The 19,826-nt window shown below is 38.2% G+C and overlaps 2 protein-coding genes across 3 annotated transcripts; one reads left to right on the top strand and one right to left on the bottom strand.

Annotated features, from left to right (window-relative positions):
* The first annotated feature begins 479 nt into the window (after positions 1–479).
* LOC110108366 (pathogenesis-related protein 1A) lies at positions 480–1,426 on the top strand. The gene has a single exon (XM_020838986.2). It carries the CDS (start codon positions 757–759, stop codon positions 1,264–1,266), a length of 510 nt encoding a protein of 169 aa, XP_020694645.1. The 5' UTR covers positions 480–756; the 3' UTR covers positions 1,267–1,426.
* Positions 1,427–8,704: 7,278 nt separating this feature from the next.
* Positions 8,705–18,828, bottom strand: LOC110108370 (uncharacterized membrane protein At3g27390). 2 transcript variants are annotated; one of them, XM_020838992.2, is made up of 10 exons: positions 18,296–18,828; positions 17,727–17,835; positions 17,419–17,611; positions 17,164–17,300; positions 10,328–10,616; positions 10,112–10,218; positions 9,889–10,033; positions 9,587–9,785; positions 9,247–9,487; positions 8,705–9,137 (listed from the first exon to the last, which is right to left on the bottom strand). In XM_020838992.2, exons 1-10 carry the CDS (start codon positions 18,387–18,389, stop codon positions 8,894–8,896), a joined length of 1,758 nt encoding a protein of 585 aa, XP_020694651.1. In that variant the 5' UTR covers positions 18,390–18,828; the 3' UTR covers positions 8,705–8,893. The 2 variants fall into 2 exon arrangements, with proteins under 2 accessions (XP_020694651.1, XP_020694654.1); XM_020838995.2 differs by having other exon boundaries at positions 17,419–17,531; positions 17,727–18,828.
* Between the last annotated feature and the right edge of the window lie 998 nt (positions 18,829–19,826).

Below are 19,826 nucleotides of genomic sequence, written 5' to 3' on the forward strand. Positions count from 1 at the left end.
TTCTTCCTATCAACATGATTGATCAAGTGGCCGACATATTCACTAAGTCTCTCTCTACATCGCGGTTTCACCAACTCAGGCTGAAACTGACAGTCATCCAACAACCATCAGTTTGTAGGGGCGTATTAGAGAATATAAATAAATAAATCTTGTATTATTATTGTGGTTGTGGATTAGAGGTGGCATTAGATAATTGGTTATCTTGTATAGAGGCCACTCATTCTATTTATAGCTATGTCCTCTATGTATTTGATAACAATAGTAATCGAAATAGATTTATTTTCTTCCCCTTCCCTATCTTGTATTCAAGAAGCTGCTTCTATCTTTCTACAGCCAATCAAACGATAATATGAAATGTTTGTTTGTCTGTTTGTTTGTTTGTTTGTTTTTGTAGAATCATTTGTCTTGGTCGCCGTTTCCTTAAAAAAATATATATATCGTTTGCTGATTAGCTTTGTGCAAATGACAGTTGGTAATGGCATACCAGGTCCAACATCTACTAGCTTTAATTTTTCATTTATGAAGGGTGCGCTGTCTTATACCTTTTTCTTTCTCCGGCGAATAAGTCACCATTGCCTGCTGAAATATTATATGACAATTACTATGCATTCCAATGAATTACCAATTTAATAAAGAGAATTTTGACCAGTGAGTTGGATAGTGCAGCATCAGTCTTATTACTTATATAATTAAGGAGAAAAATGCCTTCCCCAGTTGGCCTCTATTTTCCTTGTCTGCTTTCTGTAGAATCGATCGATGGCCGGTAAACTGCTGCATTTATGGTTGGCCGCAGCCGCCATGCTTCTGGCAATTTCCGATGCTAGCTTAACAAAGAACGCGACGAAGCAGTTCCTTCGGGCCCACAATGAGGCCCGAGCGGCGGTTGGAGTGGACCCTTTGCTGTGGAGCAAGAAGATGGCGTCCTACGCCTCAAAGCTGGCGTCGCATTCGCCAGGCTCGGCATCTTGCGAACTGTCAGAAGAGGCGGCGTCGTGTGAGTACGGGGCGAATCAAGCGGTAGCCAACTGGTTCGACGGCCCGGCGGCGGTGGTGGGGTCGTGGGTGGATGAGGGTCGGCAGTATTATAACTATGGATACAATTCGTGTGCGGCGGGACATCAGAATGAGTGCGAGAGTTATACACAGGTGGTGTGGAAGAAGACTGTGAAGTTGGGATGCGGTAAGGCCAACTGCGGTAAAGATGGTTCCCACGTTATTTGCCTCTATTCTCCTCCTGGCAATGTTCCTGGCGAGAGACCTTATTGATCCATCACAGCAGCACGGAACTAGCTTGGATTGCTCCCGCATTTCTTGCATTTATGATTATCCAGTGACACTTCTGTTTGACTGTTTGCATGTGCCTTTAATTTTTTTAGTGCTTTTTGTATGCGCATAATAAATTTCCTGTTTGAGTGGTTTGATTTTTAATTAATTAGTTTTTTTTTCTAACTCAATGTGATTTTATTTTATTAAGGAACTCTTTATCTTTGAAGAGTTTAGGGTTAAGGCCTTAAGGGTGAAATTCAGAGGATGTCAGCATTTAAATTAAATTTTGGAATCTAATTTTTTTGGATAATTTAAATCTTACTATATTTCTTAAATTTTATTCTCTAATTTTATGTCAAATTCTGAATTTGATAAACCTTTATAGAACTACTATATAAGAAATTTATGGAGATATGTTATTGAAGATTCCGGCTAACATTTTCTAAGATAGGAGATTAGATGGCATGATAAAGTTGAGATACGTTTTCCATGAAAGCAATGATCGATTGGAGGAGGCTCAATATTAGAGCTCTATTTGGAACTGCACCATAGATTAGGAAAGGTCATGCTTGGGATGGGAAATGAGATGTGGCAAGGGTGAAGCAAGAAAGTCTAAAAAATATTGGAAACTATGATGGGCAAAATTTTCAAAAATACTTCCCAATCTTTCATATATAGGAACTAGAGTTGTGAAGGTTACTAAAGAGGTTATATTTTAAAATAATAAAATTATATAATATTTAATTATTACATATTCATGAACTAATTGGAGAAGATAAATGTGACCTATCATATCTTACATAACTTTCCCCCCCCGTTCCACCCCTCTCTCGAAGTTGTTCGAGGGACTTTCTTGGAAGCTAGGAAGGAGCATAACACTTGAGTATGATGAACCAGTTCCAACAACCTCTTCCAGAAAGTCATCCCCCCTCGATGTCAATAGGTTTCCTTCAGCTCACTCGACTTACCCTTCTCAATTGCCATTCCACTTGACATTGATGGCTTAACTATAATAAAGACTGGTGGGATAGCCACCATACCCAGGACATACTCCTTGTATCTTTCTAAATTAACCCTATCAAAAGGGGGAGAAGTAGCGGACATAAAAGAATGGAGAGAGAGGGCTAGAACATAAGGGAATACATAACCAATCCCATGATAAAACCCATAAGAGAAGAGAGATATTGTGTTATTTTCTCTTTCTTAGTTGAAGCTCCACATTTTTAGAGCTCTTGCTTTCATTACTCTTGTATCTCTGGCTTGAATAATAAAGATTTTGTTTAGATCCACATTGTATCTTATCTTCTATATTTTTTCCTTTAATTCAGACATCATTACCTTCTCCCCACAAGCTCTCAGTCCACAGGTAGCATGAAGTATGGCCCAACATCATCCCTTTAGGTAGAACGAAGTACAGTAAGATGGGGTTCAACATCCCCTTAGTTGTAGTGAGCGTGGAAGATGTCAAAGATGAGAAAATCTACCTACCTAGTGACCTGAGACCTTGTATAATACCATGAATCATGAGTACACCACTCTCCGTGAACTATAAGAAATGGAAGAATGGATCATAAGGTGGTTCAATCACCTACCTAGCTGAGTGATCACCTCCTTCACCGATTTTAAAAGGATTTTATCGCACAAGTTGTCAGTGCCTAGAGACCCCCTAAAAGTATATAGGTTATGCTAAAGAAGATATAAGGACCTGGCGAGTTGCTAAGAAGCTTCATACTATGGTTCCAAAAGAAATGATCAACATTAAAGATCTTGATCCAACATTCTCCCAAGTATTCCTAACTTAGTGGCTAAGAAGGTACCTTGGGGTATGCATTATACTTGTTGTAGTTAAAGATGGTGGTAGAATTGTTGGAGTATAATGCTGAACAGTACAATCGAGTACAATTTTCCCCCATGAAAAAGTAGATAGAAGGCTTGGTCCCAAAGACAAAGAACCAAGGATCAAGCTTCTAGTGTAATTAGTGGCGCCCTAATCCATATAAGGCCCTCGCTCATTTGAGATTTTGGACAATAGAGACACCACTAGCATCAAGAATCGATGAGGTGCATAGAGAGGTTGCTCACCAACCTCAGGAATATCCAATTTATACTTCATTGAGGGTATCCATGACTTGGCTTGTTGAGGCCATCCAAAATAAGGAATCTTCAAACGATGGCCACCTATAAAGATTTGTAGCACCTAAGATACGTTAAGGTATTGTGTGTTCCACAAAGCTTATGGGCGAGACATTGAGGATTGCCACCACCTATGTAATCTAGCAAAGAACTCCAAAGGAGGGAAACTTAAAGAATTCATCCTTGCAAATCTTGAGTGACGACCAAGAAAAGTTCCACTTAAAAATGACACCAATAAGCCTAGGTTTGCTTGAGCAATCCATATAATAAGGGTAGTACCCACAATCATGAGCATCTATCAAAGAATCATCCCTGTTCATGCTAAGAAAGCACACATTAGATAAGTCAACACAATACCATACTCACAATCTACTAACAACATACCGATTACTTTTCAGCAGCAGAGATGAACAAATCGACGAAAAGCCCCACAGCAAAGCCATTTTCATTGCAAATTGAATCGCCAACTATTAGATTGACAACATTTTGATAGATACGGTCACGTCCCAGAATCTAAAGTGGAAGAATTTCACCTATTTTCCCTTTAGTCATATTTATTTTCTTCTTATAATTCATTTTTTCTTATTTAAGTTAACAACTAACATTCATTTACAATCAGATTATTGATAACCAAAGCTGACATTGTATTTAAAAAAATATAAATAATATTGAAACATAATTAAAATTTCATAGTCAATATTTATATTATACTAAAAAATCTAAAGTACAAAAATATATTGATAATAACCACCACATTCTACAAAAGAACACATAAAATAAAAAAGCTGACAATAAAATAAAGATATCATCAATGTATAGACTCACAATGCAGTGGCTTTATCTTTATCTGAAATCATATAAACATTATGTTAATGAGTATAGCATAAAAGCCTAGCAAATAACTAAAATATTATAGCTAAAGTCAATGCACAAAAAGAGAAATATTATGTTATAAATCATGTAAGGAAGTTAATAAAGTATTGTATATAATATGTGTCGGTCACCTATATCAATTTATCTGTTTGTTACATATCATATCTAAGTCTATCAATTATATCAGTTATATCTATTATCAGTCCCTATCATACATCATTCTTTATTAGTTAATCAATTAGTCAAGTTGACTTTATCATTTAATTAGTTAATCTCATAATTTATTATATCATATCAGTCGATCAATTATATTAGTAAAGTAGTCGTATTAGTATTCTTATTATATATATACCAATAATACCTATCATATATCAGTACTCTTATCATTTATTAAATATCCAAATGAGGGTATCTTAATCATGCTCTTGCACATATGACTCTTGTATCAGTCTCTAATTTCTTATGACTCTCAATCAGTAAATTAGGTGAATTAGTCTCCAAACTCCCGCTTCAATCTCTAGCTTATTATAATTCTCATCAATAAATCACATGGATTTTGAGGTTAGATATGGGGTTATCATATCATATATATGATATTAATCAATACTTCATTTCACCATACCTTATGGTGGTTCATATCATCTATTTAGCTTTCTAATTCTATACACATATATTAAATATTACATTCTATCTTACTAAGTTCTTACTAGTATTAGTGTTATATTTTAATACATATCAACCATATCAATCATTTCATGAAACTAAATTTTAGTACTATCATATCAAATCACAGTACATCATTTTAAACAAATTTTCAACATATATTTTTCATACTAATTTTACATAGAGATTCCAATATACATATTTAACTAGTAAAAATATAATAAAATTAAATTAAATTATTTAGAATGATCAAATCTATAACATATTAAAAGTTATATGGTGAAAGCTTACTAAATCAGGATATGTATTTTTTGGCAAATTTAGGATAGATAAAATTTGCATAAATCAAAACCATGAAAAATATGAGTAAGAGTGTAGTCACTTACTTTAAATAAAATAAAATTTACAATAGGAACAACAGACAAAAATGACCCAAAGTAAATTTCTCTCTCATATCTTTCTCCTCTTCTTCTCCCTTTCCTTCTCCTTCCTTTTCTTTCTTCCCAGCCAAGCAAATGATGCAAGAATGAGGGAGGGAGTGAATGGCATAGATATTTATATTAAAATATATAAAAACTCATTTTTATGCTTGGCATTGCGATATTCCCAATACCACTGTCCTACATGTGATTCTATAGTTATTGTAGAACATAATTTATTATCACTGCCATGCAAAAACCAACGCCTTAGCTTTTCTCCTTGCAGCTCTGATGTGCCCAAAGTGCAATGCAGTAGTGCTCAAAAGCATAGTGCAACGACGCTCTAGTTCAAAATTTTTAGACCTCTTCAAATTATAATTGAAAATTTATTTTAAAAATTTTAGGTTGTTAAAAATAAGGGGAGTTTAGTGAACATAATCTTTAAGGCGATCTTTGATAAGATGAATATGCTCGCCTCTTAACTTGTTCCTACTTCAGGACCTCTTTAAGGATTCTCAGGGGAGCCCAAGGAGACTTAAGGAATAATCACCCTACCTATCACCTAGGGTGAGAGAAACCATTAGTACACTACCATGGTGGACTATGTCATAGTAGATACTTTAGTTACCTACAATGTCATATTCGACATGCCATTATTGATTAACTTCAAAGCCACGGTATTCATATACCATATTGTAGTTAAATTTCTAGTCAATGGAAGGGAAGTCACTGTGAAAGGAGATCTAGCCCAATTGCATACTTGCTACATGTGTGTGATCGATCTAACTAATGCCTCTAAAGAAACCCTCCAACTATATATATAGTGAGGCCCAAGCCTTAAGAAAACTGAAGCCATTAAAGAAGTGCCTGCAGTAAAAATGAACCAGATAAATCTTTCTGAATTAGTACCTCTTTTATTAGGGAACATCGAGATAAGTTGGTAGAAACTCCCTATAACCATCTCAAAGAATTTATGTGGACAACTATATATATAACAGGCATCAACGAAGAAATTATATACCACTAACTAAATGCACAAAGAGACTCTCACCCCATCAACTAGATGATAAAAAAAGATTGCTACTTTACTCCCCAGACCCATTTTAGAAGAAGCATAAAACTACTCATCATCAATTTCATCAGAGAAGTCCAATATTTGAATTTGATTTCCAATATGGTGATAGTTAAAAAATCAACCAGCAAATGGAGAATGTGTGTGGATTTTACTAGTGTAACTTCATTATACCCCAAGGATAGCTACCCAAGGATTGATGCCCTAATCAACTCAGCTATGGGCCATCCCATCAAGAGTTTCCTAAATGCCTTCTTAGCCTACCATTATATAAAGATACATCTTGAAGGTTATGAAATAATTGCATTCATTATAGTATAAGGCATGTATTGCTATAAGGTTATGCCTTGCAGCTAAAAAATGCTATAGCCACCTATCAAAGAATGATGTATAAGTTTTTCAATGAATATAAGGATAGAAATATTGAAGTATACATGGATGACCTCCTAGTCAAGAGTAGATCACCCCATCAATATATCAAAGATCTACAAGAGACATTCCTTGCACTCAAAAAGTATAACCTAAAGTTGAATCTACTTAAATGCACCATCAGAGCCAATGTAGGAAAAATCCCAGGGTTCCTTATCACACAAGATGAAATAAAAATCAATCATGATAAGGTATAAGCCATACTTGACATGAAGATGCCTAGAACCGCTAAAGAAGTCTAGAAAATTACTAGTCGGTTTGTCCAATTCAATGGTTTCATCTCTTGACTAAGAGAGATGTGCCCCCTTCTTCAAAACTCTTACAAATGTATATAAATTTTCTTGGGGAGATGAATACAAAGCTACCTTCCATCAACTAAAAAGTCTCCTCACTTTGCCGCCAATTCTTTAATGCCCTTGGCTAGGCAAAAATTTGTCTCTATACCTCAAATTTGGTGAAGATTCTGTCATTTTCATACTCTTTAGGGAAGAAAAAGAGAAGCAATGGTCCATCTACTATGTGAGCCGCATACTCTGAGGCGTGGAGAAAAATATTCCATCATGGAACTTGCATGGGCACTAGTCAACTCATCCAGAAGATTACATCCCTACTTCTAGGCCCATCCATCCAAGTGGTAATTGATCATCCTCTTAAGGTAGTACACACTAAGCCTAACAACTCAAGCCGATTACTTAAAAGGCATATTGAACTAAGTGAATTCTTCATCATATTAGTGGAGCCTCATCCAAGATTGCAATGGGAGTTTTGGTAGGGGCTGCCTCTGCCTCGATTGGGGTGGATGTTAGAGTAGAATGTTGTGTTATCCTTCGAGATTGTTGTATCTTTGAGCAGTTGGATTTGAATGTTGATCTCCTCACTGCAAAATAGCAAATAGAGGACCTCCAGACTAATGGGTGTTTGCCATGTGCGGACGAAAGTTTTGAAGGAGTTGTATGCCGCGGGAAGACCATTTATGATGTAGTGAATGATATCTTCAGTTTCGACTTTGGACCTAACTGTCGCAATATTGTCTACGATGCCTTTAACCTGCGCTAAATAATGCTGCATAGAGTTGTCCCCCATGGTAATGTTGTGAGAACGTTCTTGAGTTGAATGACTTGCGAACGATTCGTGGGCTAAAGCCGATTTTCCAGTGTTCTCCATATTTCCTGAGCTGTGGATAGGGGAAATGGTGGAGAAAATGGCTGAAACAAGATTTTGGTCAATGAGCTTTCATAGTCGATGGTCTGCATATGTTGCATCGATAGGCGGAAGCTGAGCGTCAGTTAGATACCCTTCAAACCCATTGGCACATAAGAGTTTGAGGGTTTGCAACCTCGAGATGGCGAAGTTCTCATTATTGAGTTGAATAGTGACTGTTTGCTTGATGTTGGACATGAGAAACTTGAGCGGGGAGGGAATGGTGAACTCTACCATGGACACAAACAGAGATGAAATTGGTTGGGTTGCCGACTGAGAGTTGGAGGCCTGGTGTTCGATCATTCTCCCAGGATAAAAGAGCGGTTACTCTTCACAGCTCTAATACCATGAAAAATCTTAAAACCATATGGAAAGCATAAAAAGTAAGGAAGCAGAAAAGCATAAAAGCGAAGGAGGAAGGACTTAAAGAAATGTCCCTTGAATCATTTCCATAGCATATTCACGGCAACTTACAAAGGAGCTGGTTCAGCCTATATATAAATAGAAGAAAGAGTATAATTCCATTAGAGTGAAGCTTCTGGAATGGTAGTGGAGGCGTGAGTTGTCAGTCGGCTGGCAGTGGGTGTGGTCCGTCCGCGTATACCATGTGCTAACAGTTCCTCGGGTACAATCGAGCAAGCAGGACGAGTTTCGCAAAAGCCATCATTTCTATCATTTTACATTAATTCATGCAAATACATAACATATATATACCATGTAGCTCAATCATCAGATAGCCTACAGTAACATGCATCTTCATTCAACTCTACTTAGCTGCAAATTCATTTACAAACATGGCGGGGCAGGAAAAAACAAAAAAATGCTGATGAAACTACAACTAAGCAAGAACTATCGAACTACTTGCTAACTGTGCCTCTTCATCCATCTCGTGCGTGCTTGCTTTAATTTCCAAGGAATTCAAGCTAAGCACCTTTAAGAAGCTTCGGCTTGAGTGAAATCTGTTGATAGATCGGCTCCCTCCCATTTTCCTCTCCAACTCTTCAGAGAATGTCTTCAGGAGTTCATCAAATCGGCGCCTCACGGTGGGGTACCTTGATATAGACTTTGTGATTCCTCGCAACCTTTTCAAGGAAAAAAAGTAAAAACAATCTCAACAGAGGATAAGGACAAGGCTTCGAAATATCGGCTCTTGGCTTGTTTGGCGATCAATTTTGATGATAATTTAATTACCTCCGAGCTATGGCGCTGATTTCAGCTAGTCTTCGCTCGTTTTGATGTGGCCATGCAGCAGCTACACGGCTAAGTCTCTCAGGATGGCCTAGCAACAAAACCAACTTGAAGAGGTAGTCCTCTTCCTCTTCAGTGAAATTCTCTACCCTGATCTGTTCCTTAATGATCATCAGAGGATCAAAGAAAAAATCGAAGAAGGTATCTTTGGGTCTGTTTTGGGTCATTACTTCTGTATGATCGCCTGCATTAAAAAATGGTTATTGATACAAGTTTTTATGCTTCAAAAGTAGACACTTAGGAGTAAACGTAAGAGAATTGATTGAAGAGTTTTTTTACTCACTTAGGAGTAAACCATCCACATTCTCCTTAGCAGAACGAACAAGTGCTTGAAGGATACAATATGCAGGCAAACCAATGCTTATGATGGAGTTTCCAGCCTTACCAGACTTGAACTCCTTCACATCTTTTGGAGTTATAACTTCTTCAGCAACCAGATTCTCACCATGTAACTTGCACTCAGCAAATAGGTGCTCAAGCAACTGCAACGGGAAGTATGTTTACCCGCTTGCGATCTTTTTTAGCAATGAGTGATCATGAAGATGATTCAAGAGAAAGAGAGAGAAAAATAGTAACATGTTTCACCTTCAACGGTTTCACTTCTGCCATTGCGTTCTTGAATGATGCGGTTCGTGAAGGGTTCTTGGAATCTTGTTTTCTCTGACTGAAAGAGGGAGGTATTGAGAATGTGCTACTTCTTGATGTCTGTTGGTTAGTGCGATATTGATACCTAGCAAAACAATAACCAAGCTTGTCAAAATTTAAAAAAAATGCAATCAAACTACCGTTGAAAGAAAAAATTGAGCACCTAGGAAAGCAAGATCCTTCAGGTAAGTCAACAACATCATTGCTGTATTCATCAAACATTGACAAGGAAGAGACTATATATGCCACACCCATCTTGATCGATGACTCCTGAACCAATAATTAAGATAGACAGAATTTCATAATGGCATTTGCTTGTATGTTTTGAAATTTTTTTGTAATAACTAGGCAAAGGGAAGTGTCCTGCAAATAGCCAAACCTGGTAAGCAACCACAGCTGCATATCCCCCTAAAAACAAGCTTGAAATGCTTGAGGCAAAAACAGCACCTCCAACTGCTACCGGCCAGAGGAGAATAGCAAGGCCAGCAAAAGGCACACATACTGTCTCAAGAAATGGACCTTCACGGCCAATAAGATCATGAAACAGCCTGTTCCATCCCTTGAAAAGCATATATGGGCTCTTAAACAGGGCAAGTAAGCTAATCATAGGCAGGTCAACGAGAATTCCAAGAACACCAGCTAACAAGGCACCAGGAAGACAGCTTAACCTGGAGGGGTCCAAAAATGAAATTCGAGCACTCTATATCAGTCACTTTACCCTTTAAAAAATAATAAAGAAGAAAAACACAGAACAATGGTCAGAGAAATTATAACGTAGAATGAGGAACACAAATTAAAAGTAACATTCACTTTCAGATGGGATTGCAAAGGCTAGACCGGATGCAAAGAAATGCAATGAAGTCATTGTTATCATATGAAATGTTTATTATGAATTATTATTTTTGGAAAATACAAATAGAAGGATATGCCTATTTTTTATTATGAATTATTATTTCCTTTTCTTGTCTTTCTTCTGTATGCCTATTTTTAGGATCCCATATCCTAACCCTAGCCGTCATGTCTCTCCCCATCTCATCAACAGCACCCTCATTTCCTTTTCTTGTCTTTCTTATGTATGCCTATTTTTATTTGAGTCGTCATCATAACAAGTTGATCTCTCCCATGTCTCATCCTGTGGAGTTTAATGCCTCTCAATTTGTTTCTTCTTTATTTCTTTAAATCATATTTTTCTTTTCATAAATATTTGTCATCAACATAAAATTGAGAATAATACTCCAAAATTTTTAGAGGAGGAGGTGGTGTTGGTGTCTGTCTTTCAAGTGATTCCGGCGGTGGCTACGATGGTGGTGGCTATGGGAAAGGCGGTGAACAAGAGGTCGAGACTATTGAAAGGAAGTTGTTGCGGCTTGGGGGTGCATGAAGGCGTGATTTGTTAGAGGCTTTAGTTTATGGTTTAAGTAAGTTATATATATATATATAGGCATACAGCTCACACTAGTAAGGCAAGGTGGGCCTCAACCAAGCTGAGGCATGTAAGCAAGAAAGGATAGTACTATCTTGTCCACCTGGCATCCACGTCACCTGACCGTTAATCCCCTTTCTTGTATTAGCTTCTATATATATCTCTATCATGTATCATTACAAAGTGTAATAGAATTAATCTTTCATTTCATTCTTTGACTTGATGTTCCTCTTTCTTTCTTCCTTAAGCCATGAATCTTCATGGTATCAGAACAGTAACGCTCCCTCCCTCTTACTCGTCTCTCTCCGGGCATCTTCCTTCCCACGCTACCTCCATGGATTCCTCATCAACCAGATCCTCTCATGATCACTCCACTACCGAAGAACCGTCTCCTTCTTCCCCTCTGACGATCCCGACGTCGCTTAAATTTTTTATGGCTAACATCAAAAACATCATCTCCCCACCCCTTACAGCCGACAATCACCCACTCTGGCGATCTCAAACTCTCAAGTTATTTCGGGCAAACGGCTACCACGGGTTCTTGGACGGAACCTCTCCTCCTTCACGGACAATCACGTCGTCGGACGGCAAGATCACACCAAATCCGAAATACGATACCTGGCATTTGCTAGACCAAAATCTAGCTGTTGCCCTATACTCGGTCATATCACCGAGTATCCTACCTTATATTATTTTCGTCGATCACTGCACGAAAATATGGTCGATTCTTGATTGTCATCTTCAATCCAGCACGGGCTCCAAGATCATTCAACTTCGCCATGAACTTCATTATCTAACTATGAAAGATAAAAACAATGTCCCAATACCTTCTTGACATCAAGAACAAGGTCGATTCTCTCGCCGCAGCTGGCGCCCCTGTCGTCGTGGAGGACATCATTCACTATACCCTGGACGGTCTTCAGCCGAACTATCAAGCCTTCAAGACGGCAATCCGCACTAATCTTCAACCTCTCAATCTTGACGATCTCTATACGCTACTTTGCAGTGAAGAACTCAATCTTGCTCTATACGCTACTTTGCAGTGAAGAACTCAATCTTGCTCACGAGGTATCCCGAGAAATGCAATCCCTTCAAATCTCTGAGAATGCCACGGCTCTTGCGGCAACATGAGGTCGAGGTCGAGGTCGATCAACCAATGCTCGCGGTCGCAACTCTTATTCTAACAGATCAAATTCCAACTATAACCGCGGCGGAAAAGCACCAAGATCGTCCGTCACTTGCCAAATTTGTGGCAAGAACGGACACTTTGCCGTAAAGTGTTGGCATCGTCATGACGATGACTACAATACTGAACAACCCACTGCAGCTCTCTTCACGTCTCTGTCATCTCATCCCCCCCCCGAATGGTACCTCGACAGCAGAGCTTCCTCGCATCTAACCTCCGATCCAATGCAACTTCAATCCGCACATCCCTACACCGATTCCAACCATGTCACTCTTGGTAATGGCCAGCAAATCCCCATTCATACCACCGGCAAAGGTCTTCTACCCACACGCAAGGTAGCCTAAAACTTTCACATCTAAATCTTGTTCCAAATCTCTCTTTCAATCTTCTATCCGTTCATAAACTCACAACTGATAACAACTGTCTCATAACCTTTTCGTCCAATGGCTATGAACTCAAGAATCAGAGGACCCGCCGAACTCTTCTCACGGGTCCGTGTATTAATGGGTTATATCCAATTCAAGCTCGGTCATCCAAGAACACTGACAACTCTCAGTTTGCTCTCCTCTCCATACAGCACATTCCCGATCTGTGGCACTGACGACTTGGGCACCCCTCTTCGTCCACGTTGTCTTACATGGCCAAACATTTTTCTAATATATGTACTTCATCGTTTTCTCGTTGTAACTCATGTAAAATGGCCAAAAGCCATCATCTACCATTCAAAAAGTCTCAAAGTATTAGTTATGTGCCATTTTCTTTGATTCACTCCAACGTCTGGGGACCGTCCCCAACAATTTCCAATTATGGACATCGGTATTACGTTAGCTTCATTGACAATTTCTCAAAATATACGTGGGTATACCCTCTAACTCAAAAATCTAAAGTCCTTAACAAATTCATGGAATTTCATAAAATGATTAAACGCCGATTCAACACCCACATTCATATAATTCGCACTGACGACGGCTGCGAATTCATCAACAATAAATTCAAATTGTACCTAACCACTCAAGGTATAATTCATCAATCCACTTGTCCTTATTCACCATCTCAAAATGGCGTAGCCGAACGCAAACATCGGCACATCACTAAAACCATTCGCACTCTTCTCATAGACGCCTCTCTTCCCTATCATCTCTAGGTCGACACCCTTATGACCGATGTGTTCTTAATCAATCACTTACCCTCTCCTAACACCTCTCACAAGTCACCATATGAACTTCTTTACCACAAACCTCCTGATTATAATTACCTAAAAGTCTTCGAGTGTCTTTGCTACCCCTGACTCAAACCTTACACCCAACATAAACTCTCTCCTCTATCTCACCCATGCGTCTTCATCGGATATGCTCCAACTCATAAAGGGTACCACTGCTTAGATCCCCTAACCAACAGAATTTATACCTCACGGCACGTTATTTTTAATGAAGATATCCTCCCATTCACTCAACTATCTACTACTAACAACAACCTCTCCAAGTCCGAATCCAACATCCCTTCATTATTGCTTGTACCTACCACGGGACTACCCATATCTATCAGCAAAACTCTACACACTCCTCCCACCCCCTATTCCCATCCAACATCCAACTCTATGAATCCTTCAATGCCCACTGCTGAAAACAGCTCCTCCCCTCAAATTTTAGACTCATATCTTCCCGATTCTTCACCTAATCAACCAACAATCCTCCCTAGTCGCATCCCATGCTTACTAGATCCAAAACCGGGCACTCCAAACCTAAACAAATTCTCAGCCTTTCCCACATAATTCATAATACTGAACCTACCACTTACAACCAAGCCGTCAAAAGCTAACACTGGTGCTCCGCCATGTCGCAAGCATTCCAAGCACTACAAACTCAAGGCACCTGGGATCTTGTTCCCTAGCTTCCCAATCAAAATGTCCTCGGCTGCAAATGGACATATAGAACAAAACTGAGTTCTGACGGCACAGTGGCTCGGTACAAAGCCAGACTCGTCGCAAAGGGATTCAATCAAGAACATGGTGTGGACTACTCGAGACATTTAGTCCAGTCGCTAAAATTCCTACCATTCGCGTCTTCATCATAATTGCTCTGCACTTCAACTGGACTATACATCAACTCGACATATCCAACGCATTCTTACACGGCAATCTATCCGAAACAGTTTACATGCAGCAGCCGCAAGGATTCCAAGACTCGCTTCATCCCACTCACGTTTGCAAACTCAAGAAAGCACTATATTGCCTCAAGCAATCACCATGTGAATGGTACGCAACCTTATCCACTCACCTTCAACAATTCGGTTTTATTATAAGCACATCTGACCCATCTCTTCTTACTTACAAATCGGGTTCAACCTGTCTCTACATATTAATTTACGTCGACGATATTCTCCTAACTGGCAACTCTTCCATCGAAATGGACAAGTTGCTCTCTAGTCTCCATAATCGGTTTCAAATGCGCAATTTAGGCCTCTCGCACACTTTCTTGGGATTCAAACAACACAAACTCCATCCGGTCTCCTATTACATCAACAACAATATGCCACTCGCATATTGGATCAGGCGGGCATGCAGAATGCCAAACCAATTGCAACTCCCACCTCCTGCAAGCATACCGAGACCAACACCTCTGCAATGCAGTTCGCCAATCCCCAACTCTATTGCCACCTAATCGGATCGCTTAAATATTTTACTCTAACGCGCCCTGACATCCAGTTCGCGGTTTATCAACTAATCCAACACATGCATGAACCACGGAACGTGGACTTCGATGCTCTTAAACGACTACTATGCTACATTCAAGGTACAACTAATCATGGCATTCCTTTATATCGTGACAATCTTGTTCTACATGGCTTTGTTGATGCCGACTGGGCTAATGATGCTCAAGACCGCAAATCGGTCTCTGGTTACTGCAATTTTCTTGGCAAATCTCTAATCTCTTGGCAAGTCAAAAAGCAAAACACCATGGCCCACTCCTCCACCGAAGCCGAATACAGAGCCTTGGCCACCGAAGCATCCGCAATTCTATGGCTTTGCCGTCTTCTACAGGATATTCATCTTCCCCAAACTACTCCAGCAACCATCTACTGCGACAACACCTCCACCATTGTTCTTGCCAATAATCTCATCTACCACGCTAGGACAAAGCATATAAACGTCGATTGTCACTTTATTCGTGACAGCATCTGAGCAAAACACTTATCTGTTCACCACATCTGTACAAAGGATCAACTATCCGACATATTTACAAAATATCTACCTGCACATCGGTTTAAACTACTTCGCAACAAACTGATTGGTATCTACCCATCATCAGTTTGACGGGGGCTGTAAGCAAAAAAGGCCAGTACTATCTTGTCCACCTGGCATCCACGTCACCTAACCGTTAATCCCCTTTCTTGTATTAGCTTCTATATATATATCTGTCCTGCATCATTACAAAGTGTAATAGAATTAATCTTTTGTTTCATTCTTTGGCTTGTTGTTCCACTTTCTTTCTTCCTTAAGCCGTGAATCTTCAAGGCATAAGCCTCATAAAAAAAGCTCGAGGCGTAAGCCTTGAGACATTTTTCATTGGAATTGCGCTGAGGTGAACCTCAAGGCAACCCTCATATTGCACAGTTTTAAACAATGGAGTAAACCATCTTGGAGGCTCAACATTCCTTACCTTCTTCAGTGAACTGGTAGGGACCCTCGTTCCTCACCAAGACAACTTCTTTGTCATTCACACTCAACCGCTCACCCCACACCCATTGAGTCTCAAGTTTGAAACTATTTTATTGGTAGAAATTAATTACTATGAACATATCATTAGAATGAGTAAATATACCGATACTTTACTAATTTAGTAAACAATAAAATGGTCAGTATAGGGTGAAACTTAGAACTCACCATGGAAAACACTAATGATCCACTGAAAAACAAGAAATGCCGTGAAGCTTATCTAACAACATTACCTGGCACATGAGCTGATTAAAGGTGTGACAAAGAATAAAAGCTTCATGTGGATAAGGTTGACAATTAGATTGAAAAGCATATCTTTTGTGTGCAGGGCGTAGGGAATTTACAGCTCAATGCAATGCACCAAAAATGTTAAGACCAACCTATGCTTACCAACATCCAAGATAATTTTCTCGTGTGCCCAGATATACAAGCTCATTCTCGGAAAACATCAAATAGGCAATCTAAATAATTAAAAAAAAAAAAAAAAACTTTGACACGATTTCCAAAAGTTTGATTAATAAGATTGCCTTAGAAATATAATGGTATGGAAATAGATGCACAGAAACTTAGCATCTTAAGCAATCCCTAGAACCAAACAGTTCAATGAAATAGCATTTTATCAGAAGGGCTAGCACAATGCTTGTTTTGACATCTCCCAAGTATAATCTGTATAATCGTAGCGAGGATATAAAATAGAGGACAATTAAATAAAGTGCATTTAAAAAACCAATGATTGTGGTTGTCAAGCAAAAATAATAATTTTTCCTCCACATATTTCTAATTTGTATATATCTATTTTCAATCTAAAGTAAATGCGGGCAAATTTTACACATATGTTAATAGACTCCATTAAGAAAAATAAGCATTATCAACTATTGCAAAATACTAAACCTGATCTCATATGGTGTCCCATTTGGAGCATCTTGAAGACGAAGATCATCCATGATTGAGAAGTATGAATGGAAACAAACATCTTTCAAATCTCTAACAACTGTACAACTTCCCCTAATCGTATTCCATGTTCCATCCTACAAATTGAGAGAATCTTCTCTTAGGAAGAACAAATGCATTATGATAGAAAAACTGAAAGCGCACAAATGCCAAACAATCAGAAATGAATACAAATAACATATTTAAGCAGTTTACCATAATACAATGAAGAAACTTATCTTGCTTTCCTTCCCCAATAGCATCAAATGTAGCCATTACTGGCATTAGAAATCCATAACCTGCTCCAATGAGGGCACTCCCCAAGATACCTATCAATGGCCACAAAAGTAAAAGAATGGATACAACAACAGAAAGGACAAGTTTAAGGACAGGTCCCAGCTGTTTGGCCCTATGAACGAGAAAAAGAAGGTTAAGACCATCAGAATGAGTGAACTTACAAACAGTCAAAAAAGGCTAAAGAAGAAGGACAAGATAGTAGTTAGTTCTATGGATCGCAAGTTCACCTTGCTATACAATAAAATGTCCAAAATGCATGTACAGGCCAAAGACCCAAAATGATGGCAGAATTGCCGGTGGTCATGACAAGACAGACAATGGGGCAAAGCAAAATACCTGAAGTGGAAAGTTAAGATTAGTGAAATAAAGATGAGTATTTGCACTAGACAAAGTACATATACCAATTATAGATTCTTTCGATAATAAGAAGAAGGAAGAGAATTGAAAATTAAAATGGACAAGTGCCAAAAAACTATTCCGTAAATGCTCTATTTTAAGCCAATAGGAAACACCATGCACTTCTTCTATACTTTTCGCAATTCACAAGGAGACGCTCAGCGACAGAAAAGCAGAACAGAAGCATCTAATTAGGATACGATCTCTCGATCTTATGTGAAAGTTAGTCCAAAACAGGGGAAGACTAGTTGTTAATAAAGCCTTTTGTACTACAATTTGTGACAGAAAAATAAGGAGTAAAATATACAATCCAACTTACAAGAAAATGTTGCAAGCCATCTAAACAAAGCGATGGAAATGCATCACTGGATCTACTACAGAAAGAGAAAAGGAAACTGACCTTTAATGCTGCCCAGAAGTAGCAGACCGAGGAAGAAGGGCAAGAAGTAGAATAGCCTCCAAAGAGTCGACCAAAAACCACTTGGAGGCTCCATTACACAGGAAAAAAAAATAAAGTAGAACCTTTAACAGTACTCTCTCAAAACCACATCAAAATAAGGCAAAATCAAGGTCCCCTAGCACGTTAAAATACTTCAAAATCCCTACTTGAGCCATCTAACACGCCAAAATCCGAAGATCCAAACTTCAGTTTTATCAAAAAAATCGCCCCTTTCCGACTCGCAGTGCTTCGACAATCAAAATCCATACGATGTAGTGAAGCAATTGTTCGACTCAAAAACTTGGAAATATATCGATCATATATATGCCGGTTGCGTGTGGAAAAGGGCCGTGTACACTTCAACAATTAAACGCAAATCGAAGCGAAGCGTCATGGGTAGAACATCTTCGAAGAGACGTAGAAAGAACAGGATTCGGTGTGGTGAGAAAGTATCTGGTACTAGCTGCGGATGCTTGCTTTTGAGAGCGATAAACCTTTTTTTTCCTTTTATATATATTATTATCATCCAAGCCATTTAATAACAACAATCACGTGACTCGTCCCTTTCCCCATTTTGTAAATGAGGAAGGCATAAATATATATATGCGTATGCATTGTCAACTATTAATTTTTATTTTTTGAGAACAAGCATAAAATAAAACTGTGAATTCTAAGCAATGATTATCCATTACAAGTTATTTTAAGACAACTAGTATGTATTTGTCTTAGTGAACGATATTAAGCTTATTTAACTTCAAAATATTTTGGCCTCACGTGATTCCCTGTAAATGAAAATTAAACTTTAAGAAATAATTTTTTTTATTTTTTATTTGTTTGATGTATGAAATGAAATTAACCTATGCGAAAGGATTTATGGATCATGAAAGGTTTATGATATTAAAACTAATATTAATTTTTAAGCACATATAGTCAAACGAAAATAGATATGAGATGATATCTGCGAGGTAATTTCAGTTAATAATTAATATACATTAACAATGACAGAAAAATGATACCCTTTGAGAATAAAGAGAAATCATTAAAAATAACAGTCATATACCACATCAAGAGAATCAAATATATCATATAATAGGATTTTATTGAACTCATAATGACCGAATTGTTCTGCATTAGAACATTCATAGTTCAAAGTGTGAGAGTTTAATATCTTAACATTGTATAAAGATCTAGGGTTTAGGGTTTTTACTTTAAAAGTTCAAAAAGATAAAAAATCACAGGATTTGATCTAAATGAAATGATTTTATTGGTAATTATGTGATTGAAAATTTGTGGGAGTAGAGTATGTGTTTTAATTCTTAGCTTTGGATAAAAAATCCAGCATGCACAAAATAAAGACTGATATATTCTCAAAAAATTATCTTGATCAAGCATGAATCTCGAAGCACAATCGAATCGGAAACTTCAAAAAATTAAATCCGGGAGCACCTGAACTCCGATTTCAATGAGCTTATAGTCAAACTGAGCGTCTCGG

Source organism: Dendrobium catenatum, unplaced genomic scaffold (genome assembly GCF_001605985.2).
Source record: "Dendrobium catenatum unplaced genomic scaffold, ASM160598v2 fragScaff_scaffold_716, whole genome shotgun sequence".
NCBI classification, from domain to species: domain Eukaryota; kingdom Viridiplantae; phylum Streptophyta; class Magnoliopsida; order Asparagales; family Orchidaceae; genus Dendrobium; species Dendrobium catenatum.

Coding starts and splice junctions, on each gene's coding strand:
- LOC110108370 (XM_020838992.2), bottom strand. CDS start 18,389: ATGGAGCCTCCAAGTGGTTTTTGGTCGACTCTTTGGAGGCTATTCTAC. Junction 17,612..17,726: donor ACATTTTATTGTATAGCAAG/GTGAACTTGCGA, acceptor TCTCGTTCATAG/GGCCAAACAGCTGGGACCTG. Junction 9,786..9,888: donor CAGAAGTGAAACCGTTGAAG/GTGAAACATGTT, acceptor TTCCCGTTGCAG/TTGCTTGAGCACCTATTTGC.
- LOC110108366 (XM_020838986.2), top strand. CDS start 757: ATGGCCGGTAAACTGCTGCATTTATGGTTGGCCGCAGCCGCCATGCTT.